Source organism: Clupea harengus, chromosome 5, assembly GCF_900700415.2.
Source record: "Clupea harengus chromosome 5, Ch_v2.0.2, whole genome shotgun sequence".
In the NCBI taxonomy this organism is placed as follows: Eukaryota; Metazoa; Chordata; class Actinopteri; order Clupeiformes; family Clupeidae; genus Clupea; species Clupea harengus.
In genome coordinates this window covers 959,852-980,000 of record NC_045156.1, presented here as the reverse complement: position 1 = coordinate 980,000, position 20,149 = coordinate 959,852, and the positions used below count along the sequence as shown (strand labels likewise).

Below are 20,149 nucleotides of genomic sequence, written 5' to 3'. Positions count from 1 at the left end.
TACTGCAGCCAGAGTGGTGGCCTCTCGTGCCACACACACAATATTCTTTCTCTCTCTCTTTCTCTAAGTAATCTATCCCCCTTTTTCTCTGACTCACACACACACACTTACTATCTCTCACTCCCTTGCCAGCTCTGTCTCTCTTTCACTTTCAGTCACTCACACTCATACACGTCTTTCACCCCTCTCTCTTGCTCCCTCTCTCTTATTCTCAAAGGGCACATACACATAGAATTATGATTTTTTTTTTTTTTTTTGTCTCTCACTCATTCTCTCTGTCTATCTGTCTTTCTCTTTCCCACACATGCATACACAACCGCTTATTCTGGGTTGTACACTTGCTCTCTTGCACGCACACTAAAAACACACACACACTCACGGTTGTTTTGTTTTCAGGGTTGGGCAGCTTGTGTGTTTAACATTATAAATAAGCAGCCGTTTCTAAAAAAGTGCCCCAGGAGGCCCAGCTATGACTCAAGACTAATGGCAATTGTCAAAACATTTAAATAGATTAAAAAAAGGCTCTCCACACTGGTTTGGAATGTTTACATATTGTTGAATAATAATCAGGCCTTTTTAGGAGATGCGCCTTGGTTTCAGATTGGCCAATTTGACCCAATTTATTAGGGGATGAAGTTAAGGATGCACAGTTCCTCCTGGGAGCGCGTTGAAGCATAGGGGCTTATACATTTTTAATGAGAGTTCTACTTTAAAAAACTTCATAGAATTAATATGTATCAGGAAAAGTATTTTTCCTCCACACAAAACTTCTGGGTAATTAATATTCATAGACTGCGCTTGTTAACACCCCCAATGCAAGTGCAATGTAGATCCAATTAACATAGAATGGGCCCCAAGGAATTGGGCAGATAAGGGTTAAACGAGCCGGTGAAATTGAAACTGGGACTCTCTCCCATTAAAACACTTATTTGTTTCAATAAAGCCCTAATCCGTGTAGCGGGCTCTCGCCTCAGATTAAGGCATCTGTGCAGGCCTCCTGAGGCCTGGTCCGTAGGTGTTGATGCTAACAGAAAGAGCATGCACTGTGTGTGTGTGTGTTAGAGAGGAGAAGCATGAGTGTGTGTGTGTCTGTGTGTGTGTGTGTGTGTGTGTGTGTGTGTGTGTGTGTGTGTGTGTGTGTGTGTATGAGGGGGATGGTGAGTCTGTAGTGGCACATGCAGCAGGCAGCTAATGCAGAAACGCTGTAGCGGAGCTTCAGTTTTATTTCTTATTCATGACCGGCACGCCAAGCCCACCAAGCCCAGATGCCGGTGCTCACTCAGGAGCGCCAGCATCAGGGCTCAGCCCCAGCGCCAGCCCCGGACCACTGGGCACGGGGATCCAGGGACTGAACGGCCATTTCGCGTCGGCAGCGCCAAGGCCGGGGGTGTGGGCGCGGTGTTGAAAGGGGGCACACACAACAACAAGAGCAGCCTAGCCCCCCAGCTGTTTTCCACAGGTTTGCTATCGTGCCACTGTGGCTCCCCCAAGCCCCCCGAGAGGAGTGTGTGAGTGCTCTGCCCCACCATGCATGTCGTGCCTGGGCTCAGAGCAGCACCACACACACACACACACACACACACACACACACACACACACACGTTATTTGAATGGCCGTGTTCCTCACTCATACTGGGAGGAGCACAGCAAATATTTGACAGCAGGTATTTGTATCCTGGTGACTATTATCTTGATGGCCTGTTTGTATCTCGGTGTGTTTGTTTAGTTCATTGCGTTTAACAGTGCAGTAATATATCCACCGAAGCACTGTTTTCATGCTAATACAACACAGGTGATGTTTGACATCTAACTGTCAGTCTGGGTAAGTGTGGGTCCATTTTATGACTGCTTTTTAGTGAAGCCAGAATACATCAGAGTAAATATAACTATAAACAGAATACAAACCATTGATGTGAAAATGTAAATGTAAAAAAAAAAAGGCCTGCCTCATATGTACTTTAGTCGTTTGACTTGGTTTTCCATCTCGGCATGTCGTGATTAATAATGACCTCTGCTGTGAAGAGAGGCACCCCGCGCTCTATTTTAAAGAGAGATGGAGAGAAGGGGGCCCGGGTGGCGGCCATTGAGTTGTTGTGTACCATTTAGAGAATGATGCGCGGCAGCAGCGGCGGCCATGACGGCGAGATGTGTGGCCATAAATAAAAAGCCGTGGCAGCCGAACCTGCCCTGACTGACGGCTGCCATAAATACCGGGGCCAGCCAACCCGCCTGCACAAATCCCTATCCGCCATTTGTCATTCCTTCCAAATATAAATAAATAACCAAAACAAAATATGAAGGAAAAAGGCGGCACGAAAAAAAAAAAGAATGAGCAGATGTTATATATTATTTACACGGACAATGCAAAAGCAAATGTTTTGTGGCGTGGAGTGAGGCAAGGGAACAACCAGCCTCCACCAATGATACCCCCCCCCCCCCCCCCTTGCCTTTGAACACAAGGCTGCGTGTTGCCGCCTTGCTGTGGGCTTCAGTGCCGTGTTGTTATTTGGTTGTTTACAATCTCTGACATGATGTAATAGGATGGCTGTGGAAGCACTAGCCAGCAAATGGCACAGAAAATAAGACAGGCCTTTATGCCTTTTCTGCCCCCACCCCTTTCTCCTTCCCCTGCTGCCTCTCTCTCCCTCCCTTCCTCTCTCTCTCTCTCTCTCCCTCCCTCCCTCCCTCACTCACTCACTCCCTATGCTCTCTTGAATGAGGAAATATGTTCTTATGTTCTGCATTTTACCGAAAGGAACATGAGCCTTGAATATAAGTAACTGGTTTTTGCATTAGGTGCTCCCTGGAGGTATGTCGTAGTGGCTGGGGGTGGTGGTGGTGGTAAGGGTGTGTGTGAAAATATCATGTCCCCGCGTGAAATGCGAATGTGAAATCTAGCAGAAAGAAATATTGATGACCATTTTCTGCTTGATTAGAGATGGATGACATGCGTTAGGATGGAGGGGACTGGACAAAGGCAGAGCGCAGCTCCTGAACGAATGTCTCAAAAAAGAGTTGTTTAGAAAGAGAGAGAGTGGGGGGGGGTCTATGGAGGGCACTACAACCAGTCTACAGTGATGGGAGCCAGAGCGCCACGAGCAGCGGCATAATGAGGGGTGTGGGTCTGCAGAGGGACAGAATAGCATCACCTTGCACAAAGCTACAGGTACCACGCCACCCACCTCACCACACACGCTATTTAATGGACGATCGTATTAGTGGTCATGGTAACCATGTGTTCTAGTTATTCAGTGATATTGACTAGACGTGTCTCTCGATGGGCTGGTTTAAATGTTGTGTTGTTAACATGTTGCGTAATCCACAAAAATTACACTTTTTTCTCTGCTGTGCTCTGCGTCCAGGTGTTGCATGTTTGCATGTGTGCATGTATGCAGACAATGCAAATGTGCACTTCCTGGCTCTATTATTCATTGTGTGTGTGTGTGTGTGTGTGTGTGTGTGTGTGTGTGTGTGTGTGTGTGTGTGTGTGTGTGTGTGTGTGTGTGTGTGTGTGTGTGTGTGTGTGTGTATCTGTGTCAAAGAGAAGCAGAGAAGAGAAACAAAAGACAACAACGGAGAGAGGGTGATTTCCCTGACGTCGGCACGGATCGACATAACTTCCTGTCAATATCTCGCTCTGTTACAATATCTCCCCCTATCACTGTGCCGCATTATTATCATTTTACACGCTGCCTATTTGTTTTGTTTTGTTGGCCGTCAGAAAGGAACCGTAATTATTGCAGCATGCAACAGCCTAATCCAAGCGGTGATACACCAGGATCAGTGATATCATTTGTAAATAATCTCTTAATTATGCCATTAATGCCATTGTTATTTCCTGCATGAGGAGGCATCATTAGAAGCGCTCTGGGTGCCTAGAGAATGTGGAGAAGTCCTCAGACCCTGGGACTCGAGCGTTTCCTATTCTCCGCGTCAAAGAGTTGTACAAAATTGAGAGTATGATTAATTTTTCAATTTCTCTCTGCGGATATCTAATAATTGTGCCCACAGATAGCCGTGGGCCTTATTAAACATTAAAATGCAGAAAGAGAGAGAGAGAAAGTTTGAATCAGAGAGATGGTATTTTGGATTGAATAATGTACAATAACTGTAGGGCAACAGAAGAGAAGCACACCACTCAAGGTTTATTCTTCAAATGTTTTACACCTCCATGGGTGCTCTTAATTAACGCCCCCCCTATCTGCCGACGTGGCATCTATTTATTTACCCTCACCCCTGAATGCTAATTATGTAGGATTTCAAAACTTGCGTACATGTCAGTGTGTTTTTTTCACTCTCGCACTATCCATGTGATGTAAATTGCCTGTCTGTAGTATGTGTTTAAAAGCTCTTTGCTTTAGGTGGTTTATGGTAGATGACGGTTTTTTAAAGATGTAAGTTTAGCTTAAATCAGTACCTTCCACACCTGCTCTGTTTGGCAAGGTTGGTTGAGCTTGCAGTCATCTCATAATCATAATGAGATGATGATTAGATTAGATTAGACATCGGATTCATGAGGTCCCCCCCCCCGCCTGCCTCCTACCTCTCCTGCTCCCCGAGAGGGCGCGCTGTCTCTTTAAGAAGAGCCTTCCAAGGAGGAGGCTCTCCACCTGGAGCTCTCTCCCCCTCATCTCAGTGCTGTCTTTATCACTTTGCTCACTTCCACGTAATATCATCTTCATCGGAGATTGCTCTGGCACAGTGGGAACGCGCTTGTTGATCAAATTTGGCTCTGGATGGCACCTCTCTCTCTCTCTCTCGCTCTCTCGCTCTCTCGCTCTCTAACTCTCTATCTCGCTCTCGATCTCACTCCATCTCTCTCTATTTCGCGCTCTCTCTCTCACTCTCTTTTTCGCTCTCTATCTCACTCCATCTCTCTCTCTCTCTCCCAGGCCTGGAGAGAAGAGAAGGGAGAGGGTTGGGGAGGGAGCAGGGGATGTGCCTGGAATGCCTGGCCCCGTCCGCCCGGGCCCCCGTCGCTGATTGATTGATTTTGCCTGTCACTGGACAAGATAAGCGCATCAGTAAATACTGTTGTACTCCGCAGCCTCTCTCTCGCATGCCCCCGACACCATCACAAACCCAGGGCAAGCCCCGCGCCATGGCGGCACAGAGGCATGCTGGGAGCCCGGGAAGAGGCAGAGGCATTTTGGAGGGGAGGGAGGTCTGTGTGTGAAGGGGTACATTGGCTCGACCCCTATGGTGTTTATGGAGGCCCCCCCCCCACACACTCCCCCCCGACCCGTATCTCCATCTGAAAGCTGGGCTTTGAATAAACACATTAAACGCAGCGTGTCTTAAACAGCCTCCTAATGCCAGGCCTCAGGGGCACAGGCAGTGAGTTCAGTGATCCTCCTTTTGTCTGTCTGTCTCTGTGCGATGAGAGATGTCAACGTTTACCTCCAGCAGGCTGCCTGACACACACACACACACACACACACACACTCATGCATACCTGTTCCGTGGTGCAATGCTCTCCTTTGTTCCCCCTCTCAGGATGTTTCTATCTCTCGAGTACGTCAAAGTAAATGTGCTCCCCAAGTTGCAAATTGTCTCCTATAAAGAGATCTCCTCCAGGTGAACGTTAAAAAGAAACCCTTCTCTCTTTACTCCCTGCTCCTGGCTTTTTCATGCTCTTAAGCTCCAAAGAAACTGAGGCTCGGATAAAAACAATAAATGGCCCCCCTTATCTTGTTAATGAAATCAAGGCAGACAGGGTAGTGGGAGTTATTTATGGGTGATCTGAGGTGGTGAAAAGACATTTTAGGAGGGAAGAGAAAAAAAAGGAAGGACGAAATGGACCCCCATCTCACATTACCACAAGCAAGACAAGAGCGAGGAGGAGGAGGAGGAGGCGGAGGAGGAGGGGGGGGGACTTGGGAGAGAGTAATCATGAGACGAGCAGTGGCTTTAATGTAAAAGTGTCAAGAGATGCGTCGGGAGTTGGGAGAGAGGAGAGTCCTGCCGAGTGCTGTGTGAAATTGGAAAAAGGTGCCGCTGGGACATGCGGGGTGGGGTTGGAATGGAGGGGGGGACACCGCGGGGACCCAGTAGGCCCGGCGGGCCGCTAGATTATCAGCCTCTCCGCAGGAGCCACGGGGGGCTCCAGGCAGTTCGTACATGGAGAGCCCCACTGACCCCCCCCCCCCCCCATACACACCCTGTCCCCCAGCGCGCGCAACCCTCCCCCCCTCCCTTCGCCTCGGCCAAAGAAGAGATTTCTCCACAAGAAAAGCGTCCTCTCTGCCTCAATTAGATGGAGGTGTGGAGCTGCACTGTGACAGAATCAATGGCGTGTCGCAGCCCTTCTTCAGGGGGAGCAGGAGCCAGTCGCGGCTCGATCCGCATCTCAGACACTATTTAAGTCTGCCTATGCAAATTCCCTTTCACACCGATCCCAACCCCCCCACCCAACCCTTCCTCTAAAAAAAAAATCAAAGGAAAACCGAAAGAGGAGGGAAAAGAAATCCACCTTGTGGGTATTTAACCGTCTGAAGGGTCACGGGGATGATGTCAGAGAGTCAGTGGGTGCACGGCGTGGCTCCTGAGGCCTAAACCACGGCGGGGAGTCCTCCGCGTATCCCACGCTCCTCTGCTGGAGAGAATTGGATCACTTCCTGGCAGGTGCATTGTGGGGAGCCGCAGCGCTTCACCGTTCCGCTGAGTCACCATGCAGAGGGGCGGAACCGTAAACGCACCAGAAAATTGAAAGTTTATACAAATGAGCGTGTTTGTGTTTTTGCGTTGGTGTGTGTGTATGTGGTGGTCTCTGGACGTCTGTGTGTGTGTGTGTATGTGTGTCTGTCTGTTTTAACCACCTGATCTGCAGCCAGAAAGCCCCATATTTCTAACAGATGTTGAGGAGGAGAAGAGAGGTCTGGTGTGAGCCCGCAATCAAAATAATTATCCTTACAGCTGCATGTTTATAAAGTGTTTATGTGATATTCCACATCGAGTCTAACTGAGGGAGCTTTCATGTGTTAAACATACGGGGATGCCCATCTATCATCAAACACCTCCTCAACAGTCTTTACGCCATTTGTTATTTTTGCTGTTAAGTAGTCTCATTTATAAGTGCTCGGGTAACATGACAGGCTGGAGATGCTGATTTATTTGATCTCCGTTTGTGTTGTTTTTTTCTTTTTCTAAGGAGGCTAAAACACTGCTGTGTCCATGTAATGGGGCTTGTGTGTGTGTCGTAATTCAGTGTCTTGTTGTGAAGGAGCCAATGCTTGCTCCAGCGTCTCTTGTTAGTAAGTTGATGAGCTCTGTGTGTGTGTGTGTGTGTGTGTGTGTGTGTGGTGAGTGTGTGTGTGTGTGGTGTGTGGCACAGGAAGACCTCACCTGCCAGGTATGAATCATGGGATGCACTACAACTAGAGGGTGTGTTCTCTCTGTTGAGAGGTGAAACGGTCAGTGAGGAGACGCTTTGCTATCGGGCGCTGCTGCCTCAACCTGTCTGTAGCGAAACGGAGACACTTCGGCCTGTGTCTGCATGCTTTCCGGTGACACTCTGTGAGTCTGAAAGCAGGTCAGGCTCATTGAAGAGGGCTGCTTTTGAAACTCATCTCACCGTTTCATTCAGTGTCAGCATGCGTGTTTCTCTGATGGGGGATATCCAGACTATGACACTATGAGTCCAAATTTTGCCTTTTTGTGTGTGTGTGTGTGTGTGTGTGTGTCTGTGTGTGTGTATGTGTGTTTCATCTCATTTTATCAGACCAGCGAATACATTTGCATTTTAGATCAAAGATCAGGGGCATCCTGTGTTGTGTATTTGTTGTCTTTTTTTATGATGGTGATCATATCTAGGGCAGGCTCCATGGGCCCAACTGTTTAATTGAAGATAATCAGTCTCCACACATCTATTTCTGTAGATTGTGGGGACTGTCAACTCCCCAATGTATCGAAGAGTAAATGGGTGCGCGGTGGGAAAAAACAGGTAATTATGCTGATCCCGCAAATGAATGACCCACTGACCCCTTGTTGTAATTGATTTAACGGAGGCGAATCATATTTAGTAGTCTTTTGATATGTTTTTCTATTACATTTTTTTGATGTGACTTAATTGGGTTTTATTTAACAGCGGTGGCCTGTAGATGCCAAGAATATTTAATTTAATAGGAAGAGGATTTTTCTTTTTCTTTTTTTTTTGTTTGGTGTTGAATAAGACAGGCCAGGCTGTGTTGGGGCTGTGATTGAGGCTATGGCCTACAGGCTGAGTTCTGCTGCATGTCCTCACAAAGACCTTAAAGCTCTGATGCGTTCTCCTTAGTCACATTTACACTCATAATCTCTGTGTGTGTCTGTGTGTTTGTGTATGTGTGTGTGAGAGAGACAGAGAGAGCCAGTGCCTGTCCCTGCAAAAATGTCCTTCCTGTTTCTCAATTTTAAACCTAATCAGCAAAAATAAAAAACCTAGTAGGCAGCCTCCGATTAAAGTGTGTGTGTGTGTGTGTGTGAGTTAGTGAGTGGGGGGTGATTATTGGTAATAAATACTTTTTTATACATACTTATTATAGAGGCAGTTTTCTTGCTCAGTTAATGAGAGTAATTTGATTTGCTTGAGAGATTACAGTTCCCGAAGAATTAATGTGGCAATCCCATTCCAAGATTTAAAGAGATCGGAGATTGTTCACAGGTCGTGTGCTGCTAGATGCTCCTCTCTCTCACACACACACACGCACACACACACTCTCACAGACACACACACACACACAGCAAGCTAATGGGGGTGAACTGCAGTCTGTCATTTTCCTGCATTCTCCGCTCTATAGCAGACGTGCCCTTGGTTCCTGCAGAGCTTGTTGTTTAAGGCACTTTTATATCTGCGCCTCACTTTTGATTTGGCTCATTCACTGCAATGGGCACAGTTCTCATGGAAATGGAGGGGATTGTAAATAAGGTGTAGGCCTGTGTGTGTGTGTGTGTGTGTGTGTGTGTGTGTGAGCGTGTGTTTGTGGCCTGTTGTGTTTGAGTGTGTATAAAAAGGCCATTATGTTATGATTGTAACCTATAACAGCACATCCACCCATTGAGGCCTGTCAATGTGCTCCGAAATGCCATGCCAATTTTAGGCAGGCTGATAAAAATCCCTATTTTACAGGACAATGATCTCAATTTATTTGCTGAATTTATGTGCAGTACCTTTTTGTAAAGCATATTAGGTGTTTGTTATTGGAATAGTCCTTTGTCAACGGATCTTGGGAGCGAGTGTTTTCCTCTGTTGCCTTCGGAAGGCGAGCACCGACTCGTTCCCACAGTCGAGGCCGGGTTTTAATATTTTTGTCACATGTTTGTGTAAGCCCTTTAAGCTTGGCACATAACTTAATTTGCCTTGTGATCATCCTCGGCCCAGACATTTATTGAAGCCTGCAGCTTGGGTGGTGTCGCAGACAGGCAGCTGCCCAAGGTGGCTCTCGCAGATTGACGATGTCCAATTCTGGCCACGCACCCCCCGCCCCCGCCACCACTCCCCCCCCCCCCCCCCAAACCCTGCATGCTAATTACTTGCCGAATGTTTGTTAAGAAACTGCTTACACTTACAAGGCTTTTCCGATGACTCGTTGCTCCGGTGATGCCGGTCCAAAGCATGGCAGTATCCTGAAAATCACACACACACGCACACAAGCACACACGCAGTTTTGTCTAGAAGTCAGAAGAAGATTATTTTCATTTCAAGTAATCTAAACCCGGCAGAGCAACGTCACCCACCCATCTCTCCATCCTCAATAAAGATCTCCCCCCCCACCCCCCTCTTTTCTCCTGTCTTCTCTTTGCATCCTGTTTTTTTCCACCCGTACACGCCGTGAAGCTTTTCAGTTCACTTGATTGGAGATGTGACCAGCCCCAGCTTTGAGATCCAGGCAGTTTATGACAAAAGCAATTTCTTTTTTCACCCCTCCCTTTTCCTTTTTTCCTTTTCTCTCTCTTTCTCGCTGGCACTCGCACTCTCCCCCCTCTTGCTGCCTGGCTCAGTGGGATCATATTACCCAACTTGGAATGACTTCAGCAGAAGCTGTTATATTCCCATGGAGCGGCTCTTCCACTGCAACTCAATCCAGAGCCATGGCCAATTGGGCTGGCCGTGATTTATCGAAAATTTTCTCTCCCTGAGCTCACGCACAGCAACACACGCCCCAGCACTCACACTCTCACTCTGTCTCCCCCCCTTCTCTCTCTCTCCCACACACACACACACACACACACACACACACACACGTAGACACACACACTCACTAATGACACCAGGATTCCACCCACAGTGGGCTCCTCAAACCAAGCAAATCAAGTTAAGTTGATGTTAAATCAGTGCAGACCCAGGTTAATATAGAGGTCCCGGCATGATGAGTCCCATGTTGACCGACTTTAATAAAGTATGTGACCACTGGTCATGGGAAGATGACAACACAGGAACCCGTTCTCATAGTGACTGGAGTGAATCCTAATCACTGAATCTTAACCCAGTTCTACTCTACTGAGCTGAGAGCCCAACCTCAGTAGATGGTAGATACAACAGAACCGCTTTGATCGGACATTTGCTGTTGTTTTTAAAGAGGTCATTCAAGAGATCAAGTCCTCAAAGCACGGAGTAGCCGGAGTAGAGATTTATTTTGTATTTTTTTTCTCAAGTGTCTTCAAGGCCTTAGTTAAAAAAAAAAAAACAAGAAAACACATCTGTGCTGCATTGAGCTCTGTGTAAACTCAGTAGCAGCAGCTCAAGGAGTTTACTGAAAGTAACCCACAACTTTCAGTCTGAGTGAGCGCAGCGGAGCTGTGACAGTGAAGAGGCTGCAACTAAGCTCTTGTCTGTGTGAAAATCAAGGGGTTTCGCACTTAGTAATTCTGCCCGGATTACTCAATTCAGCCCGGCCTTTAACGCACCCAACTCATGCTCCTGCTACATGACTACCTGATGCAACTCCTCCGACAAAAACTGCAATAACAATAAAACGATTTCACTTTTCTTCTTTATGCAGGGTTCCTAAGCGCTATCTAAATACCCAGCACAGTTGGCATGCCCATACTGTTTTCCGTGTTTTATCAAGTCGACGGAAATTGCAGGAGAATGCCGTGGTGGGCATCCCCAGGCATCGCATGTTGGGCAGGAAAGGGGAAGGGCAGTGAGTGGGGATGCGGAGGCCTGCCTGTGTTGTTCTCAATGTGCTTTTGTTTTTTTATTTATTATTTATTTATTTATTTATGTATGTGTGTGTTTTTCTCTCTACTCTTCTCTTGGTTCTCTTCTGTTCTCTCTTTCCTTGTCCTTTCTTCCGCTCTCCTTTCTTTTTTTTCTCTCTCTTCTCCTTTCATCTCATCTCCTCTCCCTCTTCTCCTGTCTTCTCTTCTCTCCTCTCATCCTGTCCTCTCTGCATCTTTAGCGTGGATGTCTAAATGACTGCAACCCCTCATCAGTCTTTCCTCAGGGTCGTCGTCTTTTTCTCCACCTACTCCTCCTCTTTGTGGCCCCTCTGTGCCGGTGAAGTGGCATACCAGGCGGTATGATGGGGTGATGGGCATGCGGCGGGCACAACCACTCATTCTCTTTCTCTCTCTCTCTCTCTCTCTCTCTCTCTCTCTCTCTCTCTTTCTCTTTCTCTTTTTCTCTTTCTCTCTCTCTCACTGATAGACTTCCACCAGTGAAGTGGATTAAATCAGCACCAGGCTAGTGGAGCTGATTACCAGAATATGAAAATGCCGTATCTTAATGGTACATATTTTCATGAGGCGGCCCCCACTTGCCTGGCGTTCTGCGGCTAATATGCCTATTCTTATGAATCATTTACTTCTTTAATTACCTTTGGCGGCAGATGCACAATGGCGTATTAATGTGAATGATTTTTACGGCCACTTCATCACGCTGAGGCCCCAACGTTGAAAGGCGTAATTGACGTGGAAGAGCGACTCGCGCGGGGAAACAATATTTAGTTGACAGCTTCCCTTGTACGCAGTGAAGGTGTTTATGAGTTTACACCGCTCGGCAACAGCAATAAACACACTGCTCATTCAATAATGGCCCAATGGAGGCAGGCAACACCTTTATGCCGCAAAGATTTGCGCTTTTTATTGAATCAGACTAAGAAGCAATTGTGTATGATTGGGCTAAACTGAGTGTGTGTATCTGTGTGCGAACGTGTATGGACGTATATGTGTGTGTGTGTGTGTGTGTGTGTGTGTGCGTGTGTGTGTGTGCGTGTGCGTGTGCGCGCGCGCGCTGGCAGCTTGTTCATCATTGTTCATTCATCGTTGTTGAGATATAGAGCCAGGGAAGCATACATTTTTGTTCTTAAGCCTGAGACTCTGGCTTGAAAGTGTGTGTGTGTGTGTGTGTGTGTGTGTGTGTGGTTGTGGTTGTGAGAGAAAATATACGTGTTTGTGTGCGTGTGTGTCTCCATGTGTGCCTGGTTATCCAATTGTTTGTGTGCATGGTTGTGTTTGTGTGTGTGTGTGTCCTTTCAGTGAAGACCTCGGAATAGAGGTCCTCTCTTGCCATCTGTTGTTAAGCTGTTGGTTAAGCGGGTCTGGGGAAGCCAAACAAACTGCAGGCCCACTGCAAACGGAAGCTGTCAGGCCTGCATAGCAGAGCTGACCTTCTGGGCCATGCTGGGGGATATGGGTGGTGGTGGGGTCGGGAGAGGGGGGCGGGGGGGGGTCAGCCTGCCGTACCAGGCGCAGAGAGCTGCAGTCATGTTTACTCTCACCCCCACCAGCCTGCCCACTCCAGCCTACACACACACACACACACACACACACACACACACACAAGCCCTCTATCAGCAGTCACACACCACAGCCTCTGCCTCCAACACTAATAACTTCACTTCACTCCTTCTCTCCCTTTCACTCTGCTTTTTTTACATAAAAAGGGAGGAGGGGGGGAAGAAAACATTTGTCATGGCAGAACATTACCTGTTATTGAAGAAGGGGGGCGGGGGGGAAAAACAGAATGTTTTTTTTTTTAAAGTCAGCTTGCATCTTATATAATTGCACACTGTGCTGTTATATTGTTTAAACATGGCAATTTGAAATGTTTAGTGTTGTCATAAATATTAATAGATTAGTTGAAAAGAGCAGTAAGCGAAGGGGGGAGTATAATGGCTTGAAGTAGGGGTATGAAACGCTGATTTATTTATGTATTCGACATGAATTAGTCTGGAAATCTAAACACTGGATGGAGAGCGGTTTTCTGAGGGCCTGCGATGTGCGGGGTTTGAGCCTGGGTCCCTACTTTCCATACAGGAGAGGGCTTTTTTGGAAATGGCATTAATTATATACTTATGGGAAAGCAAACCTTCCCTACTTTGCATTGCAGATAAACCTATTCGTAGTGGTGAAGGGGGAAAAAAAGAGAAGAAGAAGAGGAAGAAAATGCAATTAATAGAACTAGACGTGATTCCCTCGCCGCGTGTCCGCTCATGCATGTGTTCCTGTTATCGTATGTGTTTCAATATAAAAAGCATGTTGCATGTTTGTGTTTGGTACATCAAACACCTCCCATCAACTCTTGTTAAACACATAGTGATTGTCACCCCAAGCTGTAGCATACAGTCTCTCTCTCTCTCTCTCTCTCTCTCTCTCTCTCTCTCTCTCTTTCTCTCTCTCTCCCCCTCTCCATTTATCTCTCTCTCTACTGACAATGGCTGGCAATTTTGTCAAATTGACGCCAGTGCGGCGAGGCGGCCGTAGCACTCCGTGGGCGGGAATTAATGTGTAACCCAAAGCAGGTGGTAGAGCTGGAGAGATGTGGTCACAGGAGGAGTGATGGGGAGGGTGGGAGTGAAGGGGAGGGGGGGGGGGGGGGTCTGGTTGGGGCTCTAGTGGGGTGTGTTTGTATGTCTCAGAACCGGGGGACTGATTACCTGGGGGCGAGTCGAGATGTGTGGCACTGCCTCCGAAAGTCAGACAGATAACCTTGACATTTAGGACATGGTCATGTGATCTACAAAGAGTGTGAAGGTGTGAGTGTGTATTGGGAGGGGGGGGAATAGACTTTTTCTTTGCACAAAGTAGGAGTACGTAGCACACTAAGTTATTAGCAGTTTTTTTTTTTTTTTTTGCTGGCTGGCTGGCTGGCTGGTCAGAGAGCTCCTGTCTCGCGCCTAATAAACTCCAGCGCCAGAGTAAACAGCTCCGTCTGCTCCTCCCTGCTCCTCTCCTCTCTCCTCTCCTCTCTGTGCCGTGGCCGCAGGGATCTGCTTACACCTGCGCGCACATCTCCCAGCAATTAGGGGCCAATTTGTTTGAATCCATTTCACATTCAAGGTCCTCCCCGGCATTGGAGGGGAGGACACCGGTGAGCTGTGGGCAAAAGTGAGCGCTCGCTCGCTCATTCTCCGGCTCTCCTGCTCCCGCTCGTGATGGGCCTGAGCAAATACCCAGACCCTCATTTTTCACCGCAGTGTTCCCGGCGGACCCCCCTGGCTGAAAGGAGACCACTCACTTGGTAACAAACCCACACTCTTTGGCCTTTTGTCATTTTTTTTCCTCTCCTTCTCCTCTGTTCTTTTTTCCCCCTCCTTCATCCTGTCATCCATTCTGAAATGGAGGACAAATCTCCTGAGCCTCCTTTTACTCCCATTAAAACATCCTCCTGGTGTTAAATCCTCTCATTCTTTTTTTCACGTGTATACTCTTATTTACAGACTTGGGCTCTGATTATTTATCGTCGTTTGTGTGCCTTGGCCACAACTGATGGTCGCTATTTGTAAGCGTTTTATTTTTGTGAAGTTGCTGGGTGAATGCGAGAAGGGGAGAATGATGGAGGAGGAGTGGAGTGGGGGGGGTGTTAGAAGAAAAAGAAAAGAAAGAACTTCTCAGTGGAGTAATTCTCTGAGCTGGGATTTGTAAGACACCCAGAGCTGGCTTTAGCAGCGGGAAACTCAGTGTCTGTAAATAATCCACATGTGCAGACTGCATATAAAGACATCTAGTACTTAGCCATTCCCTTATCACTGCTAGATAGCCCTGGGACATGAGAGCAGCCTGGGTCTCTCTCTCTCTCTCTCTCTCTCTCTCTCTCTCTCTCTCTCTCTCTCTCTCTCTCTCTTTTTCTTTTCTTTTCTTTTTGCTCCCTCTTCCTTTTTAACTCTCTTTTTTTTGTGCACTAATATGGTGTGAAAACAGATGCAGATAAGCCGCTCGATGTTTATTGAGTCAAACCCATTAACGCGGGGTGAAGGTGTGAACTTTGAACATATTTGAAAAGGAAAATAAAAAAGGGATTGTGAGTGACAAGAATACCAAGTTGGTTCGTCTTTGTTGGTGATAAGACTGGGCTCTGTCAGGTCCTTGAGGGTGTTTTCTAATCAGAAATAATACCTGGAGGGTTTGTTTGGTGTGTGTGTGTGTGTGTGTGTGTGTGTGCGTGTGTGGGTGCCTGGCCTGAGCGAGAAATAATCCTAACAAGGAATTTTAATGAAGGATTTGCTTGATGTGAAATGTCTTTCCGTATGAATCCCTTTTTCCACTGTCCTTCATGTGAGTCACTCGTGGCGTTGAACGTGTGTCACAGGCTCATAAAGGACAACTTCGTCATATCTACACTCATGATGGGCATTACTACCAAATTGATTTTTGCCCCCCCCCCCCCCGTCTATTTTTGATATTTTATTCTAGATAGTTCCTTCAGAGCAGACCCCTGATTTGCAACAGCCCTGCTAACAGCTAGCGAGGAACGCTGCCACTCTTTTGTAACCCAGTCATCTGTTAGCATTATCCCTCTTTGAACTGTTTTTGTATCTGATCAGTTCCACCTAATACGTCTCTTGATTTGTGCTATTGTAGTGCCCCGGACGACATGCTGTTCCCCTCGTTTTTTTCCCCCCTCTGCGCGCTTTAGATGCTCTGGCCTGTCATCTGTTGGCAGTTCATCGCCGGCGTCTGCAGCTGCTTCTCGACGTGTACGTCGATCAAGCACCGCTACCTTTGAATGTGAGATCAAACGCCGCTGAATTCCAGGGAAAGAGGGGAAAGCAAGAGGCCCTGTGTAGAAAGAGAGAGAGAAAGGGAAGAGGAGAGAGAGAGAGAGAGGGAGGGAGAGAAGTGTGGGTGCTGTGTAAACATCACAGTGACAGCTCACAATGGGTTATTTTAGCGCCGGCATTAACACTCCAGAAAGCCAGGCAGCTACAGTCGCCTTGTTAAACTGCAAATCATTCCTGTGCCTCCAGCCAGTCTTACCTCGGAAACGCAGCCTGGCACCCGCTCCAGAGTCGCTGGCTTCTCATCTCATTGTGTGCTCGAAAGTGCCTCAGTCAGACCCCACACTGCCTCCTCTCTCTCTCTCTCTTTCTCTCACTCTCTCTGTCTTTCTCTCTCTCTCTCACTCGAATCATCGACGCCATTAAGAGACCCGCATTGTTGTAACAATGGATTGGAGATAAAAAAAATGACCGTGTCTGCATAAACCGCATCCTTCAACTCCCATGATTTAAGTGTGGAGAGAGAGAGAGAGAGGAGAGAGAGAGAGAGAGAGAGAGAGAGAGAGAGAGAGAGAGAGAGAGAGAGAGAGAGAGAGAGAGAGAGAGAGAGAGAGAGAGAGAGAGAGAGAGAGAGAGAGAGAGAGAGAGAGAGAGAGAGAGAGAGAGAGAGAGAGAGAGAGAGAGAGAGAGAGAGAGAGAGAGAGAGAGAGAGAGAGAGCGCACAGAGATGGCAGAGATGGCAGCAGACTGTGTTGCATGTCACAGAGTCGCTGACTTCAGGGCCGCTTAACAGGGCGTGCTACAGTGTTAGCAGATCATTAAATTGGCTTGTTGACCGAGGCACCGGGATGATTAGCATGTGTGTGTCTGTGTCACGCAGGCTGCCATATGTCTCCATCTGTGTGTGACCTCCACACCTATATCTCATCCTGTTTACTCAAAGATCCTGGTCCCTACCACTCCCACCTGTTGGCAAACCCAACTGGTTGCACCGATTGCATTCATGTGGCATAAATCTCCCTACAAACAAACAGGACACAGGCTTTTTTTTTTTTTTTTTTCTTCTCTTGTTTGTCTGCGTTCCCATGTCAATCTCATCAGTTGTGCTTGAGGTGATTTTAAGTCAACAGGCAGTGCCATTGTTTGCGCCACACCTCTCTCAATCCCATTGCTTTTGTTTGTCTAACTCCAGAGACATTTCAAATACCACCGTGTAGAGTCTGTTCTCTGAATAAAAAAAAAAGACTCGTTTTTACATGGATGTTGTTTCTTTAGTTGCTTCTGATACTTCTGAGTTGAGCAACTGTGTCTTCTGTTCTCCTTCACCTTGCAGTTATTACTTTTACATTTTCACCACATTCACTCATTCATATTTGATTCTGTGCTATATATAGCATCTTTTTTTCCCCCTCTGGTTTGCATGTGCCGTTCCTGCACTGGTTTGTGTGGGAGGGAGGGAGGATCAGTCATCACTAAAGGCCAACAGTGTGCCTGTGTTGGCAGGGGGCTCCCCCTCCAAAAATTCATCTGAAATTTGGAGTGCTAACTGTACGCGCTGCTCATAGCTGAGCAAACGCAGACGGCTCTCAGAATTCAAATGAATTCTTTTCGCTTGTAACTCTGCCCTATGACATGTACTGAAATGTGAGACCAATCTGATAAGCTTGGTGTGTGTGTGTGTGTGTGTGTGTGTGTGTGTGTGTGTGTGTGTGTGTGTGTGTGTGTGTGTGTGTGTGTGTGTGTGGTGGTCAAAGGCAGCCTGGATAAAACAACGAAGTGGCCAGCCTCTGCTTAGCCTGTGGTCATATTCTTGACTCATGATGTCATCCCACAATCTCTGTCTTTTTGAAGGGTCATACAAACACATTCTCTCTCTCTCTCTCTCTCTCTGTCTCTCTCGCACACACAAAAACGCACACACACTTCTCCTCTCCCTCCCTCTCTCTTTCTCTCTCTCTCCCCCCCTTCCCCCCCCCCCCCGGTCTCAGTGCACAGCTGTGTGGCCTTGCCAAGACCCGGAGACCCAGCCTCCTCTCTCAACAGCTTCTTTATTACAGAGCCTAGAAACAGAGTTGCTGCGGATAGCAGCTCTTCATACCCTTATCTCTCCTTCTTTCATGCTCTCTCTTTTTCTCCGTACATCCCTTTCTTAACCTCATTTTGCCTCCATTGCTTTTCACCCCAGCTGGGATATTTTTTTCCCTTGCACTCACCCTCTTGTACCACCTTCACCTTCTCCTACTCTCTCTCTTTCTCTCTCTCTCTCTCTCTCTCTCTCTCTCCCCTCCTGTCTTGAATATATTCTACCCTTTGTGCCCTTTTTTTCCCCCACTGCCACTCGGCAATCAACCAAACTTATCAAGCCCTTCATCCGATGAGCTGAAGGCCCCGTAGCTTCGAGCGCGGGGCGACATTTTTTTGGCCGTGCCCCGGACTGTTTGTTTAATTGGAGGAGCAATCGTCTGAGGAACATGGAAAGAATGAGCGGCCCTATTTACTCAGATGGTTTACTGGTGTAGGTGTGAGTCCGGCCGGGCGGCGCGCTGTGGGAACATGCGCTTTGCTTTTCTTGGTATCAGTGTCGGTTTCATGAGCGCTGTTTTTCCCAGCTCTCCGGCTTTGTTTGTTCTGGATGGCATGTTTGATTATTTATCGTAAGGGAAAAGGGAGTAGCTGAAGCAATAAACATGTGACTGCACTGTATTTTGTTTTCCACTGAGAAGGCCGTGTCCTTTAACAGATATTTGGAGCTGCAATAAACCTTTTATTTGCTTTCTGGAGGGGAGGGAGGGAGGGAGGGATGGACGGAGGGAAGGAGGGATTGAAGGGTGGGGGTCAGGCGGACGGGGGGAAGAACAGGATCAAAAAGCAGCTAGTTGTTACTCTCTTGACTTTTCCTGTCCACTCCGAGCGCCACTTATCAGCAGTAAAATAAATGTCTTCATTGTTTATCAACTCTGCCACCCCACAAATTTCTTGCGCCAACAACACCCCACCCCACCCCACCCCTGCTCCCCTTACACAACGTTTGTTTGGTCAACAGACTTTTGTTCTTTATGTTCCACCAAAGGGAAACTATGTAAATTTGTTTGAAGGAAGCAAAGATAGAAGGAAAAAAAAACTGTTTCTGTTTCTTTTTTTTTTGTTGTTTTGTTTCTTTGCACACTCTGTTTTTGCAGAGAACTGTATCAGTTCAGCCAAGAACACATTGTAGTCTGGGTTACATCTGTTGTGTTAAAAGCCAATAAGGATGGTCCCTGGGGAATGTCTCAAGTCTCAAACACAATAAAAAAATATTTGTCTTTTGTGGGGTGACTGTTTTTTCTCATGCATTTAATCTTTTTTTGCTTTTCTCTTTTTTTTTTTTTTTTCAAAGGCTCTACAAGTTGCTCGCCAGATCCTCCTCCAGCAACAGCACCAGCAGCAGCACCAGCAGCAGCACCAGCAGCAGCAGCAGCAGCAGCAGCAGCAACAACAACAACAACAGTCTCATCATCAGCAGAGTGGTGCCATTAAATCCCCTAAGAGCATCGAGAAGCAGGCTGGACTGCAGGTACGATGTTGTAGCATATCTATCGGCTGTTGAAAACACAAGCATAACCACTCTCGCTCTACCACAAACCCCTTCTTTTTAACGATTAATGCCTTTCACACGGTGTGCAATACACAACCTCTCACTCACACACACACACACACACACACACACACACACACAGTCACGTGGACACATGCCATCGATATCAGCTGAAAACTAAACAAAAAGAAGTTCACCAGGGTTTAGCTGATGTTTTTATATTGTTTTTGCTCTCGCCTCAGCATTGTTTGTTTGTCTTGCTGCTTCGCTGCATGCGTCTGAGTACAAAGTGTACCAGGCCAACTTCATAAACAGGAAATTATCAAAGGCAGGGTTGTGTGCACTCTGTGCTTGAATCTGTCTATTACCGGTAGGTACGCACGTGGTCAGGTGTACCTTGTCACATCTGCTGACGTGGATGCGTCTTCTGTTTGTTGTTTTGTAATTTATTTATTTTTACTTTGAAATGTAGCAGTAGAGTCTGTTGATCAGAAGTGGGCTGAAAATGGGTGGCTGAGACTAGGGCTGTGAGCTTCTTAGCCTGGAAGGTGCTCGAGGGTTCTTCTGTTCTCCAACTTGATGAAAGAGAGGCAGCACATGAGAAGAGGGACAGAATGGAAAAGAAAGAGAGAGAGAGAGAGAGAGGGAGGAAGAG

The 20,149-nt window shown here is 47.2% G+C and overlaps 1 protein-coding gene across 15 annotated transcripts in view; it reads left to right on the top strand.

Annotated features, from left to right (window-relative positions):
- The window catches only part of foxp1b (forkhead box P1b), a 165,723-nt gene that overhangs the window by 82,128 nt on the left and 63,446 nt on the right, over positions 1 to 20,149 (top strand). For all 15 annotated transcript variants that reach the window (XM_031567229.2, XM_031567228.2, XM_031567227.2 and 12 more), the window contains one exon: positions 19,297 to 19,473. In XM_031567229.2, coding sequence (XP_031423089.1) covers positions 19,297 to 19,473 — 177 coding nt within the window. The remainder of the gene's footprint in view (positions 1 to 19,296; positions 19,474 to 20,149) is intronic.